This window comes from Sceloporus occidentalis, unplaced genomic scaffold (genome assembly GCF_023333645.1).
Source record: "Sceloporus occidentalis isolate IW3139 unplaced genomic scaffold, rSceOcc1.0.p SCAF_1, whole genome shotgun sequence".
In the NCBI taxonomy this organism is placed as follows: Eukaryota; Metazoa; Chordata; class Lepidosauria; order Squamata; family Phrynosomatidae; genus Sceloporus; species Sceloporus occidentalis.
In genome coordinates, this window is record NW_028316981.1 from 163987255 (window position 1) to 164009798 (window position 22544).

At 41.9% G+C, this 22544-nt stretch overlaps 1 protein-coding gene across 1 annotated transcript; it reads left to right on the forward strand.

The window, feature by feature from the left end:
- Positions 1 to 829: 829 nt before the first annotated feature.
- On the forward strand, positions 830 to 17011 carry LOC149322628 (uncharacterized). The gene is made up of 5 exons (XM_089530471.1): positions 830 to 930; positions 2274 to 2426; positions 3696 to 3764; positions 12483 to 12592; positions 16830 to 17011. Exons 1-5 carry the CDS (start codon positions 830 to 832, stop codon positions 17009 to 17011), a joined length of 615 nt encoding a protein of 204 aa, XP_089386597.1.
- Positions 17012 to 22544: the final 5533 nt, after the last annotated feature.

Here is a 22544-nt window from a genome sequence, read left to right on the forward strand (position 1 = left end):
ACAAAGTCCTAGACAGGATCAGCAATTCTGTTGAAGGAAAGTGATAGAATAAGTGAGAATTTTCTGAACAGTTATTGGATTTGTTACTTTGACTGGGGATAATTCCCAAACTCGTCATTGGTAAGCCCAACTATAGTGAGAAAAATACCATGCTTCTTAATACACAGTTCTAGTAAGCCTTTACATAGAGTTTGGACACACTTAAGCTGGAGAGGCAGACAGCACTTTTAAAGAACAATGAAGATGTTATGTTAGCAGTAATTATCTATGGTGTACATATGTATTTACTTTTGTGCTTACTTTCTAGAGTTATCAGCAGGTTTCCAAAGAGAGCATAGCAACTTGTATTAAAACAATGATATTAGCAATAGCGTTTGGTGTTTTAAAGTGACAAAAGAATGTCTTTTATACCACCGGTTATGGCTTTTTCAAGCATTATGAAAACACGTGAACAGAGGCAATCATAAGATCTGCATGCCAAAGGCAGCAGCAATGTGTGTGCACTTTAATTCTCTTATTGTCTGATTCCATATGTTTATGACTGGGATGCCTGCTTATTTGGAGTGAATGGCCATCATATCATTTGCAAACTAGTGACTTTGTTTTAGCTGTTATGCGTAGTGTATTGAGGAGGGTCTAAAAAATGTCAGAATCCTCTAGCCTTTTTTGAATGTTTTGAAACTGATTTCAGATGTTGAGGTTTCATCCTCTCCCCTGTATACCTGAAACCAAGAAAACCAAGCCTAGTGAGAAAGAGGGAATGCATAATGATAAATATTATGATCAGTTCCTTGTTTACTTCTTTCTTTATTTTGTTGCAGGAGGCCCAATGAAGAATAAACAGTGGCTTTTTGTTCATGCACTGGTCATTGTTGCTTTCCTACCAGGACGGCAGCAAATGGTCCTGAAAGATTTAACAGATGAGGCTAGGTAAGAAACAGCATTTTAGAACAGGAAAAATATAATAGAACTGAACTGAGGTGCAGTAATTGGGGAGACCTACATGTTTGGTGATTACATATAAGAAATCGACACAAGACTGCACAGTGAAATCTGACTCGTAGAAAATGGAAATATCTTTCAGCCCTGTAATAGAGGCAATGTGGTAGTTCAACAGAATATAAAGGAGATGTCTATCTCCTGTAATGGCACCTGTTAAGCCAGGATATTTGAGCGTATGCCAGCTGAAATATGTATTATTTCAACTAGAAATAGATTGGCAAAATATACTTTGAACTCAAGTGATTTATGAAAAATTGGATTCTATAAGTCTTGTTAACATTTCACAGGACTGAGCCCCAGATAACCAATAAAGCCCTATTTTCCTTGATCTGTAAACGGCAGGTATAAGGACAGCATGCCGCTTTCTCAGCCTAATTACACACATACTGAGCATGCTCAGACTACACATATTCAGACTATGGATGCGTGATCTGGAGCCATGTGAAATTCAGAGTTCTTCCCTGAGGTTATTTTCTAAGGTTATTTGTGATTATATGTTTCTACTGATAATTTATTGTTAGACTCTTTGCATTAGAAGTGAAAGGTTCGACACTAGACAAAATATCATGCACCTTTTTTGATAGTACAGGTTGAGTCTTCCTTATCTGGAATTCCAAAATCCAGAATAATCTAAAATCCAAATTTTGCTACATGAATGTCTGAAATAATGACACCTTTGCTTTCTGATGGTTGAGTGTACACAAACTTTGTTTTGTACACAAAATTATTTAAAATATTATTATAAAATTACCTTCAGGTGATGTGTATAAGGTATACACGAAACATAAATGAATTTCATGTTTAGACTTAAGTACCATCTCCAAGATATTTCATATAAGTAAATATTCCAAAATCTCAAAAAAAAATCTGAAATCCAAAACACTTCTGGTCCCAACCATTACAGATAAGGGAGATTCAATCAGTAGTATTTTATTGTGTTCCTTCAAGTAATTTCTACTTATGGTGACCCTATCACAGCATTTTCTTAATAAGATTTATTGAGGGGGGTGTGCCATTGCCTTTTGCTAAGGCTGAGAGGGTGTGGCTTGCCCAGGATCACCCAGTGGATTTTCCATGACTGAGCAGAGATTTGAACCTTGGTGTCCCAGAGTCCTGATCCAGCACTCAAACCTCTACACCACACTGGCTTTCAGCCATCTGTGTACTGCCTCCAATACGAACTGATGGGAGACAGTGGTGTGATTGGCTATGAAAATACCATCACTTTGGTGAATAAATGTATTTCTGTCCATTCCTGCCTTCTTAAACAGGTGGCAATCTTATGAAACACAGAGTGCCCACAGTTTTACTTCCAATGTCAAGCGACACTCTGAAGGCACCTTTACCAGTGATTTTACCCGACACTTGGACAACATGAAGGCCAAGGATTTTGTACATTGGCTCATCAATACCAAACGTTACAGGTATAAGGCAGTCTCATCAGCTTTCCAACCAGAAACAAGAATACAGTTTAGCAAAAAGGCAAAACACATGCCAAAAGAGAGTGATTCCATTGCAACTAAGGAATCTTTTCTTATGCATGATTGCCAGATGGTATACAATAGCAAAAAAAAAAACTTTCCCATTTCTTGATTAGCTATTAGAACCCCTCCTAACTAGTAATTGACATATAGATTTGTACAGGTCTTGGAGATGCAGCAGGCTTCTGAATCCATCCTCAGCCATCATTTTGCATCTCACTCTTTTCCCCTCCACATACATTCTGTTTTATATCTCTCTTGATCTGACACCTGTCTGTAGGTTCCAATTTTAAATATGAAATAGATCCTTCACTGGTCTATGCACATCTGATTTAATGTATGTGGAAATAGGTGGTATCTGGCAATTCTGAAGTGGGCAGTCTAGCAAAAAAATGTTTCTAAATCTAAATTCAATAATTTTGGCCTAATTCATAATCCAACTTTTAACTCACTTGTAGACGTTCTGGAATGTATTAAAATTTAATGACATTTTGAAAATATCAGTGTAGGTTAAAATACTGAAAGAGGCATTATACTTTTAAAACACTAAACATAATTATTATACGGAAAGGTTATTTTTAATATATATTTTTCTCCTTTTCATCCCCACCATGGCAACACACTAGGATCTAACAATAAAGGAGATCCTTAATCCTCAGATCCTTTATTTAATCCTCCTTCCTCACTTAACCTGGCTCCAATTCAGCGAGATTTAATTCATGTGTTTACTGACTGAGACTTTCAGGTTTTGTTCTTCCACATCCTCTCCATCACCACCTCCACCATTATCATTACAGCTACAGCAAAAAACATGAAGAGCTTGACTGATCATTATTCCCAGGTCAGGGAGACTCCGCAGGGTGTGAGTCATCTGGCAGATCTAATTAATGATGAAACAAATGGCTTACCTAGAGTGACACTTTGGATATTTGATGATTTGGAGGTGATTTAGTACAGTATTTCTAGGATACAGCTCTTTATACTCTTACCTGGGATCAGACACATTGCTAGGGAATGCCCCTTGAAAATCACTCCTTGAATTACAATTAAGCTGTAGGGGGTCCATTAACACCAAGGGCTTCTCAGGGACTGTAGAGTAGAGAGTCCTGTGAGATTTGGGGCCCATGGAAATAGATTTGGACTAAAACCCATGAACCCAGGCATGCCTAGCAGTAAATGCCATAACCATTTTCTTGCTCTTCTTATTCACAGCTCTACAAAGAGATTCATTAAAGAAAAACCTGACATCTTAAGTGATCCATCTGGCTTTTTCTGGATCAGGTAATATTTATAACATCTAAAATGTGGTTCTTTATTTCTTATTAGTCATACCCCCTTGACACTGCTCTAACCAGGTCTTGATTGCACTTCAATGTTCAAACATTCATGATATAAGGATCCAGGATTTCCTCTATGAAACCTCTCTTCTTATTCTTCTTCTTTTTGTCCTCCCTAACCCTGTGTTGTTTGTTAGAACATCTATAAGGAGCAATCCTACAGACAGCAATACTTGCAAATGGTTGACCTCTTCTGTAAGCAGGAAGCTGGGGTTGGGGAGAGGGTGTTAAAAGGTCTTTCGCTGAACAAGGAAGTGGCACCTAGGCTAGCAAGAAAGCAGGCCATATTTATTCTGTACAGGAGGGGAAAGTTGATGAATGGTATGGATTATATTTTGTGGGACCTCATCTCCAACAATTGTCTGGGATTGCAGTTGTGGGAAGGGGGGAACTTTTCTGCTAGTAATAAAGTGGGGCCATTGAATGCTGCTTAGTTTATAATCAGTGTTATCCTTGCAAGTGTTTAGCATGAATGGGCAGTCTTGGTGAACTGGTGGTCCTCCAGATGTTCACTATCTACTGCTCTTGCAATTGTTCACCAATCCTTCTGATTTAGAGTTTCTCATCATTCTTATTAAGTTGACCATATGTTTAAATAAATATGCCACATAAAGTGCTCCCAGTCCAGCAAGCCCAGGCAAAGGAGCCCTGGTGGCGCAGTGGTTAAATGCCTGTACTGCAGCCATTCACTCGAAACCACAAGGTTGCGAGTTCAAGACCAGCAAAAGGGCCCAAGCTCGACTCAGGCTTGCATCCTTCCGAGGAGGGAGCTAAAATGAGTACCCAGACTGTTGGGGGCAAATTAGCTTACTTGCTAATTAGCTTACTTGCTGTTCACCGCTATGATCTTTGGAATAGCGGTATATAAATAAAACAAATTATTATTATTATTAATTGTTACAGAAACTCTAAACACCTTCCGAACCTGAACTGATTTTATCTTTTAATTTATTGATCTGTCACATTTACAGACATGATTAAAAGAGAAATACAAGAATCAGAATTCCTCTGCTTTGATATCTAACCACAACCATTCCAGCTCTGGACTCTTTCATTCAAGATGATCTATCATCATTCTTTTGTTTGCAATTATTTCTAAATTAGGATGCTCCGAATGCTTATTTAACTTCCTGTGAAATGTGTATAAATAATAAATGAAGTCACATAAAAAGCTGTCAGCCTCATTTATTTTTGCTCTACATTCCTTGCAAGCATTTACTGTTAAGTGAAAGGGGACAGGAAAATACATTATTGGATTTTTTTTTAAGAAAAAAAATGTGGGAACATCTCCATATGGTGTGGTGTTTTAATTGTATGATTATGACACTGAAGACCAGAGTTCAGATCCCTTGTCAGCTATGGGAACCCACTGGGTAGCCTTGAGCAAGTCACTGGTGTCCAAAATGCCAGGGTCCTGAGAGGGCATCCACAATCAGATTGTCCTAAGGGTAAAAACACACACAGTGTCATTTCCTTCTACATTTCTAAAACCCATTGGCATCACTAGGGGTGTATGGGGGGTACAGTCCACACTAGGTAACACCCCAGAAGAGGGGTGACACCCAGTCAGGCTCTCCTCCCACTGCAGGGTGAAAAGGGCCGAATGCACATCTCCCAGCTTCATCACAGCTGCCTCCTCATAAGGAAGCCTCCACTGCAGCTGCAAAGGAGAGGCCCAAGCAGGCCCCTCTCAGCTTTGCCCCGACAGGAGGGGCCTCCTCACCAGGAAGCCTCCACCATCATGGCATGGCATCATGGCATGGCATGCTATGGAATTCTGGAAGTTGTAGTTCTGTTAGATATTTAGCTTCTCTGTCAGAGAACCCTGGTGCCACAACAAACTATAAATCCCAGGATTCTGTAAGAAGAAGCCACGGCAGTTAAAGCAGTGCCAGACTGCATTATTTCTCAATACGGCTGTAGCCCGTATTGTGTCTACTCGCCATACAGGTGTCAAAGAGGACAAGCCTCCCAAGAAACAAAATCCGACAGGCCAAACCAAGATTCAAACACAGACTTTTAAAAGGCAAGAACGTGAAACCCTCAGCTTGGATGGACCAATCTCTTTATTCTGGCTTCTCTTATAGTCACAGGTTTTAAATCTCAAGTTCCTGAAAATTTGCAAAGCTTACGAAAGTCTAATAATTATTATACTTGTCATTGTTGTTGTGTGCCTTCAAGTTGTTTCTGACTAATGATGACTGTAAGGCAAACCTATCATGGGCTTTTCTTGGCAAGATTTGTGCAGAGGAGGTTTGCCATTGCTTTCCCCTGAGGCTGAGAGCATGTGACTTGCCCAAGGTCACCCAGTGGATTTCATGGCTGAGCTGAAAATTGAATCCTGATCTTCAGAATCGTTGTCCAACACTCAAACCACTACACCATGCTGGCTCTCAATTAGTATACAGAGATTGTTAAAAGAAATAAAATTCTCGCCCACCTAGAATAATAGAATCACAGAATCACAGAGTTGGAGAGACCCCAAGAGCATCCAGTCCAATCCCCTGCCATGCAGGAAATCTAAATCAAAGCATCCCTGACAGATGGCCATCCAGCCTCTGCTTAAAGACCTCCAAGGAAGGAGACTCCACTACACTCTGAGGGAGTTTGTTCCACTGTTGAGCAGCCCTTACTGTCAGGAAGTTCCTCCTAATGTTGAGGTGGAATCTCTTTTCCACCTCTACTATAGATCAGCAGAAAGCAAAGTAATAGCATCATCTATTGGAAAACTTGTGCAAGAATATAACAATTAATTAATCCACTAACTAACTAACTAACTAACTGGGTCATAAACAGCCCCCCCCCCCATATTGACATCTTACAATTAGCTTTCTTCCAGACAGAGAGCATGTGGCATTAATATTCTGAACTCCCATGGAATCTGGTGTCTGCTACTTGACAGCCATAGTCATAAAATAATGTTGAGATTTGTCTTGAAGCACTGCTGAGTCACAGTTTGGGTACTGGAAAAAGTGCTTTTCCGTGGCTTGGGGTGGATGGCTGATGGCTCTTTAATGGAACAAAGTGCTTGAAAATAGTTGGAGATTTCTCCAAGGTAATTAAAAATGAGATGCTGCTTGAACCGGGAAGGTAACTCGCTTTTTCCTCTTCCCTGTATCTGCCCTTGACATCTCTGTGTGATTTGAACAAGAGAATCAATTGTGGGGGGCAGTCACAGACAAACAAAATGAAAAGAGGGAGAAGAAAGCCATCTGTGATCTCTGGAACACATTTGTGTCCTAGGACTGCCTCTGTCTGGTGTTAGAAAGCAGCAACAGCACAAGGCAATGGGGGAAGAAGAGCAAGAGGAAATCCACTTCTGTTGCTGTGGATGGAATGCATTTAAATGGGCTTCTTTGTTGGATATGTCTCATCATGACCAAATATGTAAAAGCAGAGGTGGGAATCATGTCTCCCTTCAGATGTTGCTGAAGTAGAACTCCTATTACCCTCCAACATTTCACAAATCAAAGCAAGGGCATGTGTGGCCAAGCAACATCAACGTGTGGTCAAGATGGCAAAGCTATTAATGAGGAAGAGCACACAAGCTAGAAAAGGTTTGCTTTTGCTGGAGCCTCCTGGAAAGGGCAAGATTTTTTCCCTCCTCTCTTTCTCCTCCCACTGAGCTTTACCCTACTCCCACCAGCTCTTAAAGAAATTTAAAGGGAAGCAGGTGGATGCCACAGCCCATTTCTGCAAAAATGTTAGTGTTTGGGGAGCAGTGGTGTCACCACCACTCCTTAGGGTCTCACCTGGTGTGGTCCACATCCTCTGCACCCAACAGTGATGCCACTGGGGCTCAGAATAGTTGGATCAGAGTATGAGGCTTTGTGTTGCTACAGAAAACTCCTTAAATTTATGACTACTATTTAGTGCAGAGCACTGTTAAATGTCCAACACCTTCAATGCAAAGTTACCCCAGGAGCTTGATAAAAAAAAAAAAAACTATCCAGAATTATAGCATTCCTCTCCCCCGACACCCACTCCCCAAAAAAAGAGTTTTAAATTATTACAGATCAATAGCAAGGAGCAGTTTCAGCCAGAATGAAAGGAGATAGTAACAAAAACAAATAAGAAAAAGATCAACCTGGCTTGTGCTGTCGCTTAACTTCTGTGTCTCACCCTGTTTTCTGTTTTGCACGCAATCAAGCCTCTAATAAGCAGCTGAGTCATTCCTATTATAAAGCCACTTGTGCTTCCAGGTGAAGGACATTGTCTCTTCTCATGGTATCACGTGGGTCAAAGGTCTCTTCCTTGTGACATCTTTGTTCCCAATTATAATTCATCATTTCCCCCCATAAGGCTACATGACAGATCCCCATAGACTGAGCTCTTGTACTCCTCATTAATTAATCCGGAAGAGATGGCACAGCTAGTAACCCACCAGGCCAACTCAGCTCATGTTGCGCTTAATAAACCCAACCATTTTTACTGGCTTCCTAGGACTGCAGGGGGAGGAATGGTATTTTGAAGCAAGTAGCCACATACATCTGCAGCTGCTACATGTGGCTCAGTTAGTGTTGCCAGGTTTTCAAAATAGCAATAAATGACCATCGTGGCATGTAGGCTTGACATTCAGGAAGCAGCTATTGGCAAGTCTGTGTTCTATACAAATACCAAATTAAAATATTGGCACCAGTTTGCTCAGGCACATATTGTTCTGTAAACACTCTGTCACATCCACAATTTACACGATGCACATATTTCTATCTTTATAAAGGGCCCATGCCAAACAATATAATATTGTTTTGACATCTCATTCAGTCTACAAAAGTAAAACGTTTTCCAATCCCCAAATAGGGGACACCCCTTATAATAAGGGACAGTTGCCAACCTGCTAGATACAAATTTTTCAGTCCTCAAATAAAGGATATTCTTTATAATAAAGAAAGCCCTGGTAGCCCTAGATCACAAAATGTACACATATGATCTGTCAATATTACTATTACTCAATGGAGATTATCGCACTGCGTTCTGAGACCGTTCTCATCACGGGATGAGAACGGAACGCATTTGAGTATACCGCACGTATGTGTTCCAATCGGGTTCTCAGAATGCTTAAATGTGTTCCAAATGTGTTCCAGGAGGGTACAGATATGAATGTGTTCCCAGAGAGCTGAAACGTGATGAGAACGTTCCAACAGAAGTGTGTGCGATATTCTTATCTGTTCTCAAATCCGTTCTCTCATTCCTCCGTCTCCTGATTGGCTGAAAGAATGACAGGCAGGGAGGGAGGCAGGCAGGCGAGCGACTGCAGTGAGGGAAGGTGTGTGTGTGTGAGTGGGGAAAGAAGGAGGGAGGGAAGGGAGGAAAGTTGGGACAAGTGAGAGAAGAGGAAAGAAGGGAAAGAGAGAGAAAGAGAGAGGGAAACAGGGGGGCCAGAGCAGAGAGCAAGAGGGAGAGGGTCTGGCTGCTTCTGCGGGGGCCTCTAGTGTCATGTCCAGCGGGGCTCCTGTGCTGGCAGCCTGCAGGAGGAAAGGATGGCAGGGATGCCCAGGACCTTCTCCTCCTTCCCTCCAGGAAGGAACCCACAAAAGCTCCTCTGTTTGGAGCAACACACAAAAGCAAGCAAACAACTCCCAGAATTCCATAGCAAAGAGCCAGACAAGAATTAAAGCGGGGAGGGAAGCTCACAGGCCCCACCTGGAATATTGTGTCCAGTTCTGGGCACCACAATTCAAAAAGGAGCGTGTCCAAAGGAGGGCGACTAAAATGGTGAAAGGTCTGGAAACCATGCCCTACAAGGAACGACTTAAGGAGCTGGGGATGTTTAGCCTGGAGAAGAGAAGATTAAGAGGTGATATGATAGCCCTGTTTAAATATTTGAAGGGATGTCACATTGATGAGGGAGCAAGCTTGTTTTCTGCTGCTCCAGAGACTAGGACCCGGAGCAATGGATGCAAGCTCCAGGAAAAGAGATCCCACTTCAATATTAGGAGGAACTTCCTGAGAGTAAGGGCTGTTTGACAGTGGAACACACTCTTTCCTCAGAGTGTAGTGGAGTCTCCTTCCTTGGAGGTCTTTAAGCAGAGGCTGGATGGCCATCTGTTGGGGATGCTTTGATTGTGATTTCCTGCATGGCAGAATGGGGTTGGACTGGATGGCCCTCGTGGTCTCTTCCAACTCTATGATTCTATGATTCTATGAAGGCACACATTACATGCGCACACACACAGGAGGCAAAAGGCTGACAAGCAGCCAAAATGGGAAATTGGGATGACAGCAGAGGACTCTTCTTTTCTAACCGGTTTAAAGAGCTGCTATGGCTGCCGGGGCTCTGCCCTTGGCCCAGTCCCCTTCCTGGCAACTTGCTTTTCTTCGGCTTGAAGAGACCTGCATGGAGCTCCTCCTTCTTCCCAGCCTTGCAAAGGAGGTTTGGGATGTAACTTGCAAGGCTCATCTCTCCTCATTTCTCTTTCTCCCTGCCTTCCTCCCGATCCCTCCTTCTTCCCTCCCTTCCCTCCCTCCTCCTTTCCCCCCTCTCTCTCTCACACACACCCCTTCCCTCACTGCAGTCGCTCGCCTGCCTGCTTCACTGCCTCCCTGCCTGTCATTCTTTCAGCCAATCAGGAGACGGAGGCGGCCTTGGTGGAATATGTTCTCGGAACGGTTTCAGGAATCGCTGTGCGGTAAAATGCAGTTCTGATCACGTTCTGATCACGTTCTACTTTACTAATGCAGTAATATCTGTTCCAGGAACGTTCTCATCACGTGATGATAGGAACGTTCTCAGAACACAGTGCGATAATCTCCATTGTCTACTACTACTGGTTGATTTCTCTGGATCAGCACAGTGAATCTAGAGCTAGGGAAACTTAGACCAAAAGCTTGGGGAAACATTTTTAGTACTGCAAACCCATCCTAGAGATGTAGTTCAAAAATTAACTTTTCCAAGCTAGGATGAATGTTGGATATAGCCCAATAGCTACTACAGTCGGCCCTTCTTATACACAGATTTTTTTATACACGGATTCAAGCATCCACGGCTTGAAAATGTTCAAAAAAGTATAAATTTCAAATATCAAACCTTGATTTTCCATTTTTTATATGGGACACCATTTTGCTATGTCATTAAATTTAATGCGACTTGAGCATCTACGGATTTTGTTATCCACGGGGGATCTTGGAACCAAATGCCAGCATATAACAAGGGTCCACTGTACATTTCCTAACATCTGGCTATGTTTGTTTATTTGTTTGCAAAGCTTTAAAACTGTTTTCATATTGTTGTTACTCATCCTTTTTCTAGGCAAAGATTCAGAGCCCAAACCTGAGCAGCATTTTGGACTAGATGCAAGATTTTCCAGGACTGAAGCCAGGGCTCAGTATGCATTCACATTACATCCTCCAACATACCCATTTAATAATAGTTACAGATTGTTACCTTATGTGCTCTCTGTACAACTAGGTGGTACATACCTTTTGTCTTTATTTTTACTGCATAGTCTGTGATATTTACCTGCTCATCTGATTAATGACTGACCTTTATCATTCATTCATTTTTGGTATCTGATCCATTTCTACTAAAGGAAAATGTAATTAGTAATTACCTAAATAGCCTTTAATAACAAAATAGCAGCTGCAGAGAGGAGGTGTGGTCCAGATTGGATTTGTGCTAGTTCTTTAACCTTCAAAAGCCCAGCTGTACTTCTAGGCAGGCATATTTCCTACTTGGACTGAAAGAAAAGTTTATGTTGTCAAGAAAGAGAATTTTTCCCCCAGTATGAAAGGAGGGCAGACAGTGGGAACCAGGATCAGCAGAAGGATCACCAGCCCCCCCACAAATAATGCCTTGCATCATTTTGCTCTGAGAGTTACTATAATTACATATTCTCACAGATGAAAACTAATTCCATGTAAGTGGAGCTTCCAATGTTTGCAAATCGGCCTGTGGCATCAGTGACATTTTTAATGTGATAATTCCCAATTGTATCCCTTAAGCGACTGTATCTCAGAAGGGGTAAGTCGTTTTTTCCCCCATGCCATAATCTCCTAAGTGTCAAAATGTTTGTCCCCATCCAGTCCATTACAGCTACCAGGCACTGGTTTAGCACAGGAACAGCTTCCTTGGAATTGGGTAGAAAGGACTGATAGAGCCGAATATCATCTGCATTATGGTGACACCTGACTACAAAACTCCAGGCAACCTCTCCTAGCAGCTTCATGTAGATGTTAAATATCATAGGGGACAACACTGAACCCTGAGGGACCCCACAGACCAACATCCAATGGGTTGAGCTGGAAGCCCCCAGGCCTACCCTCTGAGAACTCCCCTCCAAGAAAAAAATGGAGCCACTCTTGAACAACACCTCCAAGCCCCATCTCAGCAAGGTGACTCAAAAGGAAACCATGGCTGATGATATTGAAGGCCATTAAGAGATCTAGCGGAACTAACAGGAAGACACTCCCCCTCTCCAGTTCCTGGCATAGGTCATCCACAAGGCACACGAAGCTGTCTTCATCCCATAACCAGGCCTGAAGCCAGAGTGATATGGATCTAGATAATTTGTCTCATCCAGGAACTCCTGGGTTTGCAAAGCCTCTACACATTCTAGTACCTTGTCCTAAAAATTGTATGTTTGAAACTGGCTAGTATAGTAAGATCAGAGGAAGGTTTGTTTGTTTGTTTGCTTGCTTGCTTGCTTGCTTTCTTGTTTTTCAGAAAAGGCTTGACCACAGACTCCTTCATGCATGTTGGGACCCTGCGATGTTGTAAAGAACCTTCTCTTACCCACTCAACCAGTTCCCCTCTGGACTGTTTTATAATCAAGGGTACACATGTGGTGGCTCTACCTCTCCCAGAATCCTGTCCACATCCTTGGGCTGCACAAATTGAAAAGTGTCCACCAACACTGGATAAGCAAATGCCAAAGTTGTTGTTATCTTATATCCTGTCTTTCTCCCAACATAGGGACTCAAAAGTTAAATCTTTCCTTATCCTTCCCTGCTATTGAGAAAGGGTTTGGATATGATACTAAATTGTACTGCATTTCAGATCAATAGTTTGATTTCCTTCAAGAGCTGATGTGTACTCACAACTTAGCAAATCTTCCAAGTGTACCCATGTAACAGATACAGCACCTGATTTTGGCAATCTATGTACCAATTAATGATGTGTGTCCAGTGATTATTACTGGAACATATCCTTCAAAGAGTACCTTTCGAAGTAAATATTGTTTTCCTTGTTTGTTCTGATTTCATATATGATCAAATGGCTTTTCTTTTATAATCACTGAAATATCTTTTAGCCCAACATACATTTGGGTTGGGAAAATGTGAAGCAATTTAACTCTGTTATGGTAAGGATAATATGTGAGGATCATCCAGATATTAGAAAAAGTATTACAGGGGAGGCAAATGTTTTTTGCCTCAAGCTGAAAAAGTGCCTGACAGAAAACTTTAGAAACAGCCAAATTCTTTCTCAGTTCAGATTAAAGATGGACTTGAAAAAGATTTCCTGCCCACACCCCACCTTCCTTTTAACTGGTTTTGAAATGGAGGTGCATTGTCCTCGCTATCTGAAATTTAGCAGTTCTGATGCCTGGATGGGTTGTAGAATGCTTTCAAATGTGCTATGAAGACACAGCAAAATATTGGCTTGGACAACAACAACAATAAAAAATTGAAAATACCACTAACTAAAGCCATTACCATTATGTGTGCATGTGCCTTCAAGTCGCCTGTCGACATATGGTGACCCCATCAATTTCATAGGGTTGTCTTAGGCAAGAAATATTCAGAGGTGGTTTTGGTAGTTCCTCTGAAATACCATAACAGTTTCCCATCCAAATACTAACCAGGGCTGACTCTGGTTATTTTCCAAGATCAGATGTGATCCAGTGCCTTTGCTACCATGAAAACAAGGACAAAATAATACATGAAATATTATAAAATTTTATAAAGAGCATAAAATCAATATATCAAGGAAAGGGGAAAATATATAAGACCCTGTCAAGCAAAGATGGTTGTAAACAAGGACATTTCTTGGTAGTTCAGGAGGCTCAGCTACATAGGAGTCTTGATGGTCCTGATCCTTGGGTTCTGATCATTTTAGGGGAAATCATCCCTTTTCAAACCTAGTTTTAAAGATATTCAAGCCTGTCCAGTTTCCCCCCTCCCCCATTCCATGGACCATAGAAAGAATGGAAAGAATGGAATAAATTACATGAAGTAATGAGACTCTGAACTAATAAATGCTGACAAACACATAGTCTTGATTCTAAGAAAAGTTAATTGAAGGATGTTCATGAAAGGAAGCGTTCCTAATCCTACCACCTCCCTGTGGGCGCCTGAATTCTTCCTCCATGCAAGCCTGAACTGGGGCAGTCTCCTCTCATCACAGGAGCCTGTTGCTCCAGCGTTTTCCCCTCCATCCTTCCGGAGAGGCTTTTCAGAGAAAGGAGTTATGGGAGGAGAGTAGGCCCTTTCCTTTCATAAACACATTTAGGTTGGCATTATCTTAGGATATCAACCTTTGTGTCTGGGTTCTTCTCTTGAATGCAAAAACATCTGGTGCTTGTAAAAGTTACTGTTTTGGAATATTAGACACAAACTAGGGACCCACGCCAGAGGGTTCTCAGGACTGTAGTCTCACAAGTAACATTTCCAAGCTGCAGTTCTTTTCTCGCACTCTGGAAAAACATTTGGCGAAGTGTTCTTCCAGAGCATAAGGGACTGGCAGCAGAATGGAAACGCAATTGGACCAGGGAGTGGGAGGGATTTGTGCAGGTGAGACAGTGGAGCTGTGGGCATTACATAAAGGGAAACTTGCTTTTAGATTCATTTTTCTCCCCAGGTGTGTGAGTGCATCTTCAGAAATGATCTTTTAAAATCTGTTTTGTAATGGGCTCTGGGTGTGTATGTGTGCATGTAAGCATATGTAAATGACGAAGAGAAGATGAATCGCATCCAGTGGCTGATGAGTTTTGCACTGGTGATTGCAACTTTATGGCATGTGAGCTGGCAAGTGGCTGGTGAATCTCGGTAAGGAGAATTTATGAATTACACACAATGTGATGAAGCTGAGCTGAAGCATCTGCAGAGACTCACAAAGGGAAGAGGAGGGAGGAGTAATCTGTCTACAGATACAGATGTATTTATTATATAGTCTAGAGAGTTAGTAGATATATTTTATCTATATTTTGAGTGTCTGTTCTCTTTTTCCCTCCCTCCTTCTTTCTCTCTCGGTATGTTATTCATAGAGCAATAGGTAGACAGATAAATTAGATACAGGGATTGACATGATTAACAGACAGAGCTAAAAAAAACTATTTGAGAAACAAAAAAATAAAAATAAAGCAGCCGAAGAAGGCAGAAGCCAAAATCTTTTTTTTATTATTTTATATTTGTTACTCCTGTTGGTTAATCATCCCCTTCTGTGTCTGTATCTGTGTGTGTGCATGCGTGAGAGAGAGATTTGCTGCATCCTCTGGAATCCAGGACAAATCTGTGAGAAGTGCTATTGGTTTGCTTTTTAATCATACACACATATCCAGAATTACAGATATGTCCATCATTATATTGGTGTGGACTTTTAAGTATTAGCATTATGACAGCCAGTGTGGCATAGTGGTTTCAGCATTGGACCAGACTCTAGAGACCAGAGTTTGATTCCTGCTTGGCGATGACCCCATTGGGCAAGGCACACTCTCTCAGCCTCAGAGGAAGACAATGGAAAACCTCCTCTAAACAAAATCTTGCCAAGAAAACTCCATGATAGGTTTGCCTTAGAGTCTCCATAAGTCCGAAACAACTTGAAGGCACACAACAAGAATAAACAACAATTAATATTATGCTTTTCATTTTAAAAAATAAAATCCCAAAGTAGTTTTATTTTTAGTGTAAATTGTTAAAAATAATAAAACAATAATTAAAAGATAAAAATAACAAAATACTTCATCAACAGTTGAATGAGATAACCTAAATGTGTTTATGAAAGGAAAAGGCCCACTCTCCTCCCATAGCTTTTTTTCTCTGAAAAGCCTCTCTGAAATACCAAAATGATTTTCAAATCTGCATTCTAGTTTATATTCAAATGTTTATCTTCTTCCAAAATGCATATTTAAATTTACTTCTTAACAAGTTTAAACTACTAAGGTCCACATATGGAGAAGTGCAGAACTGGATCCGTACATTACTCTCAGTACTGTGTATCAGGTAATGCCACTTAGGAATGTGCATATAGGAAGACAGTGGGGAGGGAAGGAGAGGAGCCAGGAAGAGACCCCCAGATAGGGTTGCCATAACTCAGGACCTCCAAAACAGGAAAAATGTAGGACAAAATTTTCAAATGTAGGACACGGAAATGTGTCCTACGTTTGAAAATTTTGTCCTACATTTTCCCGCGGAGGGGAGCGGAGGCCAAGCGGCAAGGGAAAGCCTCCACTTAAGGAGGCTTTCCCTCCCCGCCTGGGCCCCGGGCCTCACCGTGATCGGAAGCCGCGGAGGAAGGGCCAGGCCGTGGGCGATCGCCGGGGCCTCCCTTCCTTCCCCGGCCTCCTCAGAGGCCGCGGAGGAAGGGCCAGGCCGTGGGCGATCGCTGGGGCCTCCCTTCCTTCCCCGGCCTCCGCAGAGGCCGCGGAGGAAGGCGCGAGGCTGCCGGTGATCGCCGGGGCCTCGCCTCCTTCCTGGCCTCCGCGGAGGCCAGGAAGGAGGGAGGAGGCTGCAGGGAGGCGGGGAGGTTGGCGCGGCTGCGCGCAAGAGGCGCCACCTCCCTGCAGCCTCCTCCGCCCCAGGCCTCGCTGCCCTCCTCTTCTTCCGCGCGGCCATGTGCGGTGGAGGAGGAGGAGGGCAGCCAGGCCCCCCGGGTTGCTCCGCAACCCCGCTGCAAGTATTTGGAATCATTAGTGCTTTACCCGGTTTTTGGATGGCACCCATGCCGGGAGCGGGCAGGTGCCGCCAAAACCGGGAAAAACCTGGTTGCAGCCGGGTTATGGCAACCCTACCCCCAGAGGACCTTCCTGGCTCATCTCCTTCCTCCTTCCCCACCGTCTTCCTCTTCCTTACCCAGCCTCTGGAGCTGAAGCGGGGCCAGGGGAAGGAGGCCAGCAGGGGAAGGAGGAGGAGGAGGAGGAGAGGGACACAGAGCATCACCGCGCCACCAAAAGTCACAATCTCAGACGGAGGCAGCAGCAGGAGGAGGAGGAGGTAGAGGAGGCCCAGGAGAGGTCTAGCCAGTCTCACCACCGGTGAAGCTGCCTAGGGCGAGTAGAGAGTAGGATCATTGGGATTGTAGTATATTTCTATGAAGGCAATCCAAGGCATGCATTTCATAACAGGCAAAGGTGGATTGACTGTGAATTTGGAGTGGAACAGGATTTATAATTTCAATAGTTTACGGAATTTAACTATTTTGGGGATGACTCGTGATTGCTTTTGGATCAAGGCTGGATTGCGTTAGGCGTCGTTTGATAATCTCATGCGAAATAACATGAAACCTCATGATTGGCACTGGATATACTTCCAATTTTCCCTGTGTGAAAATGTCCTGTGTGTGTGTGTTTTAATTTCTCCTGTTAAAGTAGAGAGTCTTTGCCAGAAGAAAACTCAACAGGAACAAAAGTTCTAGATCACACCCCTTCTTACTGTGGTAGTTTTCTATTCATGTTTCTTTTTTTAAGAAAAAGTATGAGAGCTCATTTCCTTATTGCCTCATTTTTCTTCCGCATCCACTCTTAAGGAAGTCCTGAGCAAGTAACAACAGGTCAGCCGAATAATCTTCAAAACTGATGGTTTGTCAAACAACTTCACCCATGTATAAGAAAGGAGATCAGGCAAGGGGCAGAAAGGTGATGTTTGCTCTTCCCCAAATTTCCTCAGTGATCTTTGAAATTATAAAGTACCTGGTGACACTATCACAGCTTATGCCAAAACTGTCAATAGGGAAATCAGTTTTAAATCCTTCCCCGCCACTATCCAATTCTTCCCCTTAAGAGCTGGGTGGCAACAGTCTGCAGGCTGGTTGAGGTCATAGTCCATCAGTTGCCAGTCCTTGGGCTGTTAGTGACTATTAGTCAAGTAATATTTTCTTAATTTTTTTTGTATCCTTTGATGGTTTTCAGGGGGGTGGAGGTCTTCCAAAGCATTTAATAGTGGGCAGTTTTCAGATATGTCAGTTGCATGAGTGAATGAGGGCTATAGTAGAAAATGGAGCCTCAAATATTAATTTTGTTCTTCTCTGGTTTCTTAAACAGTTTATCTTCTGATGACTCAAGAAATTTTCAGAGCTTTACTTCCAAGATTATACGACGGAGCAATAATGGGCCAATTTCCAACGCTGATGAAAATGACAAGTTAGTTGAGGAACATTTGAGATCTTCTTCAAAAGTGCCAGACTCACCATTTGTATGGCAATGATCACCTCTGCACCCTTGGAGGTGTTTAAAAAAAAAAAACAATGTATTCGTTTATTTCAACAAAATAACACCATGTGCACCACCATATGACAAAAAAGATGATTAATAAAAACCAGACATAATAAGTTTTCAGTCATAATCTAAATATATTTTTCTTTCTACCCTTGCCAGGGAATAATTCTGGTTCTTCAACCTTCAAAATGTAAAGTATTGAAACCAATATGGTGTAGTAATCAAAGAGATAGCATGGTCTGAAACAGTACACAAAGGGATGCATCTGATGAAGTAGCCTTAAGTCTACAAAAGCCTATGGTACCAGCTTCTTTTGCTCAGATAGCCTCAAAGGTGCTATAATATCCCTTTGCAGCCTGGTGTAGTGGTTTGAGTGTGCATTTGGACTATAGGAGACCAGGGCTCTGTTCCTCATTCAGCCATGGAAACCCACTGGATGACCATGGGCAAGTTACACTCTCTCTCAAACTCAGAAGTTTGTCACAAGTCAGGGTCAACCTGAAGGCATGTAACAATAACAAAGTATCAAAAAAAACCTATAATAAATCTTTTGAATATTTGAATATTTATGCTGTGATTCTAATGGGCTCAGCAGCACAAAATAGCACAAGCAGTATGAATAGCATTCACCTAAAACTGGATCTGCATAATAGGGACCCATGCAATACAGGGCCCCTCTGAATATGACTTCATCTTCAATTTGATTGCTCTCAAGTTGGAATCTCTCTTGCATGAAGACCTGTTTTCACAGCCTATGGAACAAAGTGGATGCTGTAGCATTCTTAGATCTTTACTTATTAGTAAGGTATCCACCATCATCGCCCAGTATAAATTACCTGTATAGTTTAAAGAATATTGGAATGCTTTTATCCAGGGCACCAGTCTTCTTGGAATGCAGGTACAGCTAAGTGTAGGGCATGGAATTGGCTCAGGACATCATGGAACCTTTCCTTCCCCTTCCACCTTAGTCCACCAGGCCTTCTACCTGCCTACATATCTGATCCTCTGTATCTCGGAATAGCACAGGCAAGGTGATGCTTTAAAAAAACAACCTTAAGTCCTACTATAACTGGGTAGTCTGAAGAGGACCTCACTTTGAGGCTTATTTACACCATGCATATACTTGCCCAACATTCATGTTGGACAAGTATGTGCAAGGTGTGCATAAGCCTCGAACTTAGGTCCCTTTCACACTACCCAGTTATAGTTCTACTTCAATTGTCATGGCAACATCCTATATAATCCTGGGATTTGTAGTTTAGGGAGGAGCATTTGGAATTCTCAACCAGAGATCTCTAGTGTCTCATCAAACTAAAAATATGAGGAGGGAACCACAGCCATTCAAGTAGAATCATAGAGCTATAAATTTTATTTATGTTTCCCCGCCTCTCCACTTCGATCCATTGGAAGAGGTGGGGAAACATACATAAATAATTATTATTATTATTATTATTATTATTATTATTATTATGTAGTGTGAAAGGGGCCTGAAAGTAAGGCCTTGATGCATTTTTGCATGGTACAGAGGCAGCTGGTGGGGAGGTGGGATGGCCCCACTGAATTGGTCACTTCTCATGAGAACGAGGGCATCTATGGAGAACAAGTAAATGACATTCTCAATTTATTTTGTTATCTCTCATTACACAACATACTGTAACACATTCCTGTTATATCTGAATATTTGAATTTTTGAAATGTTTATAGTGCTACTTTGGCTACTTTTCTCCCATCTTGTGATTTCTGAGTTTGTAATATCTGTTCAGAAAATCATTTCCTTTACTCGTGGATTAACCAATGAATTTTCTGGCAAAGATAATCCACTGGGATTTAATTTTTATTTTTTTAATGTTGTAAGCCACCCTGAGTCCCAGTCCTGGGAGAAGTCATTGCACACATCCCACTCCCAATGAAAGCTAAACTACTTACTTACTTGCTTAATCTTGGATAGCTGACAAGTAAATGGAACAGTAGTGCGATAAGATGCATCGCCAACCTGTTATTAATTTGCAATTGTGTGGTAATGTGAAAAGAATCAATGCTGTTTCAGGTGTTTAAAAACCTGCAGCTATATTGGGAGGGAAGCTTTGTGCAATAATCTATGTGATCTACTATCTCATCAGACAAATAGAAAATCTGAAAAATGCGCCTTGTGAACTTGTTTCATTGGGTGAAGTAAAATATTCAAAAATATCAAGACATATTTGGGACTAAATATATTCTCCCTTTTCAGGCCTGGGTGGGGGGAGGGTGCTGCCTTTTTTTCTTTTTTCTTTTCTGCCCAGTATCCAGTATCTGAAACTGTCCAAATATCTAGCAAACATTTTTTTTCATTAAGCTTTTCTGAATTTTTACATTATTAAAATGTTAAGCAGTGGAATTTTAAGCAGCATCATGGAAAATGTGGATTCACACTGAATATAAGAGCTTTATACCATAGGAAAACAAACAAAGACATTCAATCAATCAAGACATCACACTTAGGGATATGATGTGCTCTGATAATATGTACAAATTTGGTGCATTTGACAAGCTGGTACACAACCTGCAATCTGTACCTATCAAATAGGTGCAGTGATTCCCAAACTCTGACCCTCCAGCTCCCAGAACCCTCAGCCATTTTGGCCAATGGTCCAAAACACCTGGAGGCCAGACTTTGGGAATCACTAAGTTAGTGTCTCTGCTGCAGTAAGAGTACAACTCAGGAACCTAGAAGGAGTGAAAACAATAATAAGAAAGCCAATGCAGTACTAATGCAGTGTCAAATAGGTACTGGCTACCAGCTCCTGTTATCTATTCTTCAAACAGTTGTTAGTTTAAATCCATAAACCAGCTACTTTCTGCAACCCTGCCTACTACTGGATAGACACAGGAAGTGATATGAGAACCAGATATGCATATTCTGTAGGAAGTTACACCTTCAGCTGAAGAAACAATGGCACCTTCTAGATGCTTGAAAGTAAGCCCCAGGCAAAGGTTAGTGGAGATTATAATAAAATAAAATAAAATTTTATTTCTATGCCACCTCCCCAATAAGATCAAGGCGGCTTTACATTGTTAAAACCATATACACAATTAAATAATCCCATACCCCCCTTCATTACAATAAAACACGAAGTACAATACATCAGACTACTAACCAAGTGGCTCCTTAATTCTCACATGGTCATTCTTGTTCCCTGTCCTGTTGCACTCTGTCGATGCTGCCAGGCACTGAATCTTCAAATGGCAACATCTAGTGGCAAGATGTAGTTGAGAGCTCTTTGGTTTTTGACAATTTCTTTGTTCCAGAGATTCACTCGGGATACTGTGTGAACACAGGAAATGGAACTATTCCAGTTTACTTACTGGCCTGGCCTGTCACTGTGGGCCCATACAGACAGGCCAAAATATATCTGCTGCAGGTCATTTTGGATGTATGCTGTTTAAATGCTGCATGCGTCCTAAGAGGCTGGAAGCCAGCCAAAGCCACACTCCAGTCCTAAGGTCTAGAGCACAGCTTTGGCACAGCTTCTGGCCTCTTAAGATGTGTGTGTCATTTAAACAGCATACCTCCAAAGTGACTCAAAGCAGCTTTATTTTGGCCTGTCTGTTCGGGCCCTGTAGCAGCTGGAGGAACATGGTGTAACAGAATATATTTTTAATATTTTTTAAAATTGCAAAAAATATGGGTGGGGGGCACTGGGGACCTCAGAATCACTTTGGGGGTGCATATGGTCCAAAGTCTACATCTCTCTCCTTCCCCAAAAAAACACTTTTGGATTAGAAAGAGTCAAGACCTTTTCTGATATGTTCCTGGGCTCTCACTGTGCACAACATTAAACACACTTCCAAAGGAACAAGTTCCCCTGAATGCAATGGGTCTGACCTCTGATTAGCCAACTTCTTCTTGGAAAATTACTATTTTATTAAGGGATGGGGAAGGAGTTAAGGAATCTGGAAGGACTGCTTAGAGAAATATACAGCCTGTGGCATATCTCCCAATAAACAATCAAATGCATCAGGAGAAGGTTGTAGGCGAAGGCCCTTATCACACAGAGGTTTTTGGAGCTAAGATCCAGGGTGACTGCAGGTCCAACGATGCAAATTCACGTTATAATGTGAGTGCTTTATCACACCTGGTTGCCCTTCCAAATCGAGGGGGAATCGAATCCAAGGCAAGTCACGTGATGCAGATTCAAGCAAAACGGGGTGAGTGCAAATTGTATTACCACACCGGTAGGATTCAACAATTCGAATTGGCATGCTCAGTGGGGGTCTGAACGCATCGTGACCTTGTACGTTTCCGAGGTGAAAAGGGGCACAACTTATTGTTCCCTGTTTTGCGTAATTGTGTGATTGCGTGAATATTTGCCTCATGA